General features: G+C 44.0%; 1 protein-coding gene across 1 annotated transcript in view; it reads left to right on the top strand.

Moving 5' to 3' along the window:
* The window catches only part of hdac8 (histone deacetylase 8), a 17506-nt gene that overhangs the window by 6273 nt on the left and 3733 nt on the right, over positions 1-7500 (top strand). Inside the window, exon 10 of the mRNA XM_068588401.1 lies at positions 5555-5660. Within this exon, the coding sequence (XP_068444502.1) occupies positions 5555-5660 (106 nt within the window). The remainder of the gene's footprint in view (positions 1-5554; positions 5661-7500) is intronic.

Genomic DNA, 7500 nt, shown 5'->3' with positions numbered 1-7500 from the left:
ATGCAGTCTAACACTGGTTTAAAGCAGTCTAACACTGGTTTAAAGCAGTCTAATACTGGTTTAAGGCAGTCTAATACTGGTTTAATAGAGTCTAATACTGGTTTAATGCAGACTAATACTGGTTTAAAGCAGTCTAACACTGGTTTAATGCAGTCTAATACTGGTTTAAAGCAGTCTAATACTGGTTTAATGCAGACTAATACTGGTTTAATGCAGATTAATACTGGTTTAAGGCAGTCTAATACTGGTTAAATGTAGTTTAATTCTGGTTTAAGGCAACTGAGGTAATAAATCAAGAGAGAAGCAGAGTCATTTTCTCATAGACTTCTATACAACCGAACAAGTCTCCCCCAGGTGGACACTAGAGAGAATGTAGGTTGAAGACATTTCTTCATCGGCATTTTAAATGTGTCCTTAACTGACGGCGTTAAAAAACCTGAAATAAACAGTTTACTCTATATTCTCTGCTCAAATCTCACTGAAATGAGTCTGACAATATTTATGTTGGTTTAATTTAGTTTTAAATACTGAGTTCACGGTGTTTATTTTTCATGGCATCTTTTTATACTTCATCATTTCTCTCCCCTCACTTCAGTCTGTCGTGCACAAGCCGCTCGCTGGACTCCACGGTTTAAAAATAGCTGTCCAAGAAACACAAACATCAGTCACAGTTGGCCCGCCGCGTCAACAATAGTGCCGCGATATTCTCTGATTACCAGACAAAATATTACGCTTGCAGATAACCCGCACAATGACCTCGCTTCTACCACAATCATTAGGCTCCAATATCTTATGAAAACACAGCAACACTGGCTTTTGTAGTCCCAACCAGGACTCCAGCCGCCGGGTCGAAGAGTCATTAACCCTCCGCTGTTGACTTGTATTGTCCACTAGCCCCGCCCCCAACAGGGGTCAGAGGTCAGGCAACGTCTCTGATTGGACGGCCGCGGGCTTTGTTTTTGTGACGTGATTGTTTTCAAGGACTCTTCACGATTAAAGTGAGTGGACCACACGAGAATGTACAGTAGAGTTATTGTACCCTCAAAGTATCCCACAATGCATCGGGGAAAGACGAGAGAAGAGAGAGGGACGTGGTTGAGACAAATCCATTGAGTTGTGGCAGGAAAATATCAGTGTTTTTAATGTATTTATTAAACTGGATGAAACTGCAGCGCATTCTGCTTGCTGTTCTTACCTTTCAAAATAAAAGCCCCAAACATATACATCAGTTTACCAGGGGAACTTAAATTCCCTTTAAAGGCAAAGACTGTCAAACACAACTTTTTATCATGCGTAAGGATAGAAGAGATGGATAGGTAGGTAGGTAGGTTGGTTGGTTGGTTGGTAGATTGGTTGGTTGGTTGGTTGGTAGGTAGGTAGATTGGTAGATCGGTTGGTTGGTTAGTAGGTAGATTGGTAAATTGCTTGGTTGGTTGGTAGGTAGGTAGATTGGTAGGTAAGTTGGTTGGTAGGTAGATTGGTAGATTGGTTGGTTGGTAGGTTGGTTGGTAGGTAGATTGGTAGATTAGTTAGTTGGTTGATTGGTTGGTAGGTAGATTGGTTGGTTGGTTGGTAGATTGGTAGATTGGAAGGTAGATTGGTTGGTTGGTAGGTAGATTGGTTGGTTAGTAGATTGGTTGGTAGGTAGGTTGGTTGGTAGGTAGGTAGGTTGGTTGGTTGGTTGGTAGGTAGGTAGATTGGTTGGTTAGTAGGTAGGTAGATTGGTAGGTTGGTTGGTTGGTTGGTAGGTATGTAGGTTGGTAGGTAGGTTGGTAGATAGATAGGTAGATTGGTTGGTTGATTGGTTGGTAGGTAGGTAGGTTGGTAGATAGATAGGTATATTGGTAGACATGTAGGTAAGTAGAAAGATATTAAAGAACTGCCAGGAACAAACTGTCTGGGTTCGGCTCCCCTCGTCTCCAGTGAGAGGAACAAAGGTAAATACGAATGAGTGTCCGTGTCACAGGAAGGGAGGACGTCTCTGCGTCCCACCTCTCTACTTCCTACTTCCTCTTTTCCTGTCTGCGGCCACTTCCTGTCCCGCCCCTCCGCTGCCGTCAGGGGATGTGTCGGCTCCCAGAGTCACGGGCTCAATCGCCGGAAACGTCAGCTCTGTGTGTGTGTGAGTGTGAGTGTGTGAGTGTGTGTGTGTGTGTGTGTGTGTGAGAGAGAGAGAACAAGGGGAATTTTGTCTGTTTACAAAATGACATTTAAAAACAGTTGTGAATAAGCTGATCATGCTTCTTGAATTAATCAAACGCTGCGGATCATGTGACCATGTGGAGGGTCACGATGTGTTTTAATGTTTGTCCTCAGACGGGATCATTATTTACTTTGTTTTCATCATTTTAACTTTTTTAATAACCCAGTGGCCCTTTATTTATTATAATTTACCTTTTTGGAGCTTTTTGTCCAATTTAATTCCTTTTAATTCATGTTTTTGTTCTAAAGGTTTCTCACTTTTTCGGTACAATAAGACTTAATTATAATTATAAGGTTTTATTGTTTCAGACACCTAATTGAATCAATATTGTTCTTTATATTTAGAATATGTATTCATTGTAATATATTGTCTTTACTTAAACCGGTATTAAACTACATTAACTCAGTATTAAACTGCATTGAACCAGCATAACCTGCCTAAAACTAGTATAAACTACATTAAACCAGTATAAACTACAGTAAACCAGTATTAAACCAGTATAAACTACATTAAACCAGTATAAACTACAGTAAACCAGTATTAAACTACAGTAAACCAGTATTAAACCAGTATAAACTACATTAAACCAGTATAAATTACAGTAAACCAGTATAAACTACAGTAAACCAGTATTAAACCAGTATAAACTACAGTAAACCAGTATTAAACTACAGTAAACCAGTATTAAACCAGTATAAACTACAGTAAACCAGTATTAAACCAGTATAAACTACAGTAAACCAGTATTAAACCAGTATAAACTACAGTAAACCAGTATGAAACGACACCTGTCTGCTTCTCGTATCTCCTGCATGGAAAACAAGGAGTCTTCTTCTTAGCTTGACCCTCTAAAAAAACACACCCACAAAAACAGCATTTGTTGCCTTAAAAGGAAAACTGACAGACGAATCTCTAAAAGACGGATTGCTGAAGAGGTGGAGGAGGATGGGAGAGAGAAGAGGTGGAGGATGGAGGGATGGAGGGATGGAGGGTGTACGTGGTCATGTGACTGTGGGTCGGGCATCGGACAATATGCTGGTACATTAAAAAAAATAATTCTTTCTTTCTGCCTCTTGACCTTGTCCTCACTGGAACGCCCACCAAGCGCTGCTTCTTCTTCTTCTTCTTCTTCTTCTTCTTCTTCTTCTTCTTCTTCTTCTTCTTCTTCTTCTTCTTCTTCTTCTGCTGTCAGACGAGCATTTTATAAATATTATAGGAAGATATCTCTTTGGAGCGTCTGCTCCTCTGTCTCTCTCTGTCTCTTTCTCTCCATGGTCATCCAAGCCAAACAAGCAAAGCAGCAAGAGACTGTGTGTGTCTGTGTGTGTGTCCGTGTGTGTGTCTGTGTGTGTGTTGCTGGACAGCAGGAGACAGAGCACTGGGTTCATGGGAAATACATTGCGGGCGTGCATGTGTGTGTTAAGTAACCACTCTCATGTCGAGCTCCGCTGAGACCGGAGGTAAGACACAGAAACTCATCGGAGCTAATTGGAAACAGACACACACACACACACACACACACACACACACACACACACACACACACACACACTTAAAGACATGGATATTTGCTTGTAGGCATGTACTCACGCAAGCAAATATCAATGGACTTTCACACAAACAGACACACACATACACACTCTTACCTTCATCTACACACAAACTAGCATGCATTCCCTCTCTCTGACTCACACAGACACACACACACACACACACACACAGGGCTATTAAACAAAGACAGAGTTGTCTTTGTTTTTCAAGTACAGCAAAGTATACTCCTTCTGCTTGTTGGCTCAGGCTTGTGTGTGTGTCTGTGTGTGTGTCTGTGTGTGTGTGTGTGTGTGTGTGTGTGTGTGTTGCCAATACAGTCTTTTCTGAAGTCTTCTCTATAACATCCATCTAATCCACTAAAGGCTTTCAATCCAAAACAACGGGGCATTAACGCAGGAGATCATTACGGGATGTTTGCAGAATTAAAGGAGCAGTGTCACAAACTTATACATTTATGAATATAAATATATAATACATGGAGTTTGTCTGGCGGTCATCGGGTGTTTCTGCTGAGTCCTCCGAGTCCGAGACTTTCACAACAGCCGGACTGACGCACTCGTGGTCGGACCTGGCCTCCGGGTTTGTTTTGCTCTCATGCCTGTGAGTCACGGCTCGGGCAGATCTTCTGGAAATATGTGTTTCAACCGAGATGCTCGGGTTTTAACTTCTGCTTGAACCCTCTCGCTCTCTGGATTTCCACCTGTTTTTTTTTTTTTTTTAGGTGTACATCTTGGCTGGTTTTCTTTCATGGAATCGGTCCGACTCTTGAAATGCCAAGAGCCTTCGGTATGTGCTGAAATCATCTCGGGCTTCTTCTTTTTTTTTAATCCCCCCTCCTCTTGTTGGTGAGGCCGTCCAGTGGAAGTTTTGACTGATTTGTGGTTTTTCTTCTGGGTTCTGCTTTTCATTTTACTTCTCTACGCGAACCAGACGAAGATCGTCTGAAGGTATCAGGACCTTCAAAGTCCCGTCTGAAGGTATCAGGACCTTCAAAGTCCCGTCTGAAGGTATCAGGACCTTGTGTCCCGTCTGAAGGTATCAGGACCTTCAATGTCCCGTCTGAAGGTATCAGGACCTTCAATGTCCCGTCTGAAGGTATCAGGACCTTGTGCCCCGTCTGAAGGTATCAGGACCTTCAATGTCCCGTCTGAAGGTATCAGGACCTTCATTCCCGTCTGAAGGTATCAGGACCTTCATTCCCGTCTGAAGGTATCAGGACCTTCAATGTCCCGTCTGAAGGTATCAGGACCTTCAATGTCCCGTCTGAAGGTATCAGGACCTTCAATGTCCCGTCTGAAGGTATCAGGACCAAAATACCTGCAACTCTTATGCTACGTTCACAGCAAAAGCGTTACGAATGGGCACTCGCCGTGAATGCCTCCGTTCCTTTGAACGGAGTCACAAACAAATCTCCAGAAGTGGTTTAAAAACAGTTCCACGCCGTCGTAATTCTTTTACTTTTTCTCTGAAATTCCGAGTGAATTTTCACCAGCAGTCAGTTTCACGATCCAACTCTTCAAAGTCCAAAACGGAGCCTGATTTTTTCCAGGAAAGCAGCTGCATTCTTAAAAAACAAAAGCGAGTGTGTGTGTGTGTGTGTGTGTGTGTGTGTGTGTGTGTGTGTGTGTGTGTGTGTGTGTGTGTGTGTGTGTGTGTGTGTGTGTGTGTGTGTGTGTGTGTGCTCTGGCGCTGTGTGCAGATGTCAGGGATGAAAGTTGGACTGTGAATAAGAGAAAGGAGACATTTAAAATTAAAGAGCTCCATAACTCCAGGAGCCATAACTCTGTGATGTGATGTCAGTTCTTCACAGAGTACGGGCCCGACTACTCACTGGAGATCAGCCCGAGCTGTAGACCGGACCGCAACGACACCAAGCACCTGGACCAGGTCATCAGCACCATCAAAGGTGTGTGTGTGTGTGTGTGAGCTGCTCTTTTACCCCTAAACCTCAATCAGAGAGCGACATACATGTGGTATTTTACCCTTTTCACACTGTTTCTCTCTCTACGTTCCTTTTATGTATAAATATATATATATATGTGTGTGTTTGTGAGTGAGTGTGTGTGTGTGTTTGTATACATGAATGAGTGTGTAGCCGTGCGGTTGCACTTCTTCTCCCGCTCTAAGCGCTGACAGCCCGCGGCGCCCAGGAGAGATCCTCCGTCGAGGTGAAACTCAGGACGAGAAGTTGAGCGACGGCGAGCAGAGTTCGCTTCACGGGCGTCTCGCCGCCGCCGCCGGCCTTCTGAGGTCTGGAGTTTGGATGTCAAAGAGACGGTGTGTGTGTGTGTGTGTGTGTGTGTGTGTGTGTGTGTGTGTGTGTGTGTGTGTGTGTGTGTGTGTGTGTGTGTGTGTGTGTGTGTGTGAGCGTGTGTGAGCGAGCGTTAACCTCACGCACACACACACACACACACTCCTCCTCTACCAAACCTCTGCGTCTGAGAGTTCCTGATCGAAGGATTTAAATATGACAGAAATCTTCTGCCATTACACGCTAACTGCAACTGTTACACGCTAACTGCAACTGTTACACGCTAACTGCAACTGTTACACGCTAAGTGCAACTGTTACACGCTAACTGCAACTGTTACACGCTAAGTGCAACTGTTACACGCTAACTGCAACAGTTACACGCTAACTGCAACTGTTACACGCTAACTGCAACTGTTACACGCTAAGTGCAACTGTTACACGCTAAGTGCAACTGTTACACGCTAAGTGCAACTGTTACACGCTAACTGCAACTGTTACAAGCTAACTGCAACTGTTACACGCTAACTGTTGTTAACTAAGTTAAATGTTAACTGTTAAATTGTTAAATGCTAACAGCTAAATGCTAACGGTAGTTAACATGCCCTTTGGGGTGATATTTCTGAGAGATTTGAGTCGTTATCAGGACAAAACAATCGCTCGTCTCAGCGATCACGAGCCGAACTCAAAGGAAACAAAACGCTCATTTTGAATTTCTTCACAATTATTCCGCGAACTCCAGAACACAAGCGTCTCTTTCATGCCGCGAATGTTCCCGCTAACTCAAGAAAATCTTTTTCTTGTTTTCTCGATTTTGCTGTAAATCAGCATGAAACCCTTTGATGAGGAACTCGTGATCTTTTTGTCTCCGGGCGGCTTTTTGGGGGGGAAATTGTGACTTCTCAGCAAACAACTGATGATTCAGCAATAACAATAACATCGGTGGTCCTAAGAACTCGGACATGGAGTCAATGAGCAACTGAAGATGGAGCCAGCAACCTGCATTTAAACGGGTTGTTTCTCTGCAGCAGGCGACAAAAAACGTCAAACCGAGAGGGAACGGGAGTTTCTTTCGGTCGCCTGGCGTTTTAAATCATCACAACCAGACGGGGCCGAAGGCAAACCGCCGGGTCGAAGTCATGCGGCTTTTATTAAGGGGCGACGGAGGGGATCTGGCAGATGGAGAGAATACAAAAAGAGGGCGGGAGGAGGAATGAAATGCAGACGAGGAGCCAGAGGCGGCGAGGAGCTGGCGCTCCTTCTCCTTCCAGCCTTCACTCAGGGCGTAAATTACCCGTCTTCACGTTGCAGGAGATGCGTTGAGTTCTCGTCTTTCTTTCTCCTCACGGCGTCCCTTCATCCTCTTCCTCTCCTCCTTCCTTTCTTCTCTCCATCTCCTCCTCCAGCCTCACACAGCGTTTTGTCAAAACCAAAACCACGAGAAGGCAGGGCAGCAGAATTTTAAATATGGGAATATTTTTTGGTCTGCCGACTCG

Source organism: Clinocottus analis, unplaced genomic scaffold (genome assembly GCF_023055335.1).
Source record: "Clinocottus analis isolate CAN_PGR_092001 unplaced genomic scaffold, fCliAna1.0.p SCAF_21, whole genome shotgun sequence".
Taxonomy (NCBI): Eukaryota; Metazoa; Chordata; class Actinopteri; order Perciformes; family Cottidae; genus Clinocottus; species Clinocottus analis.
Note: the sequence above shows the minus strand (reverse complement) of the source record. Positions and strands in the feature narration are given on the sequence as shown.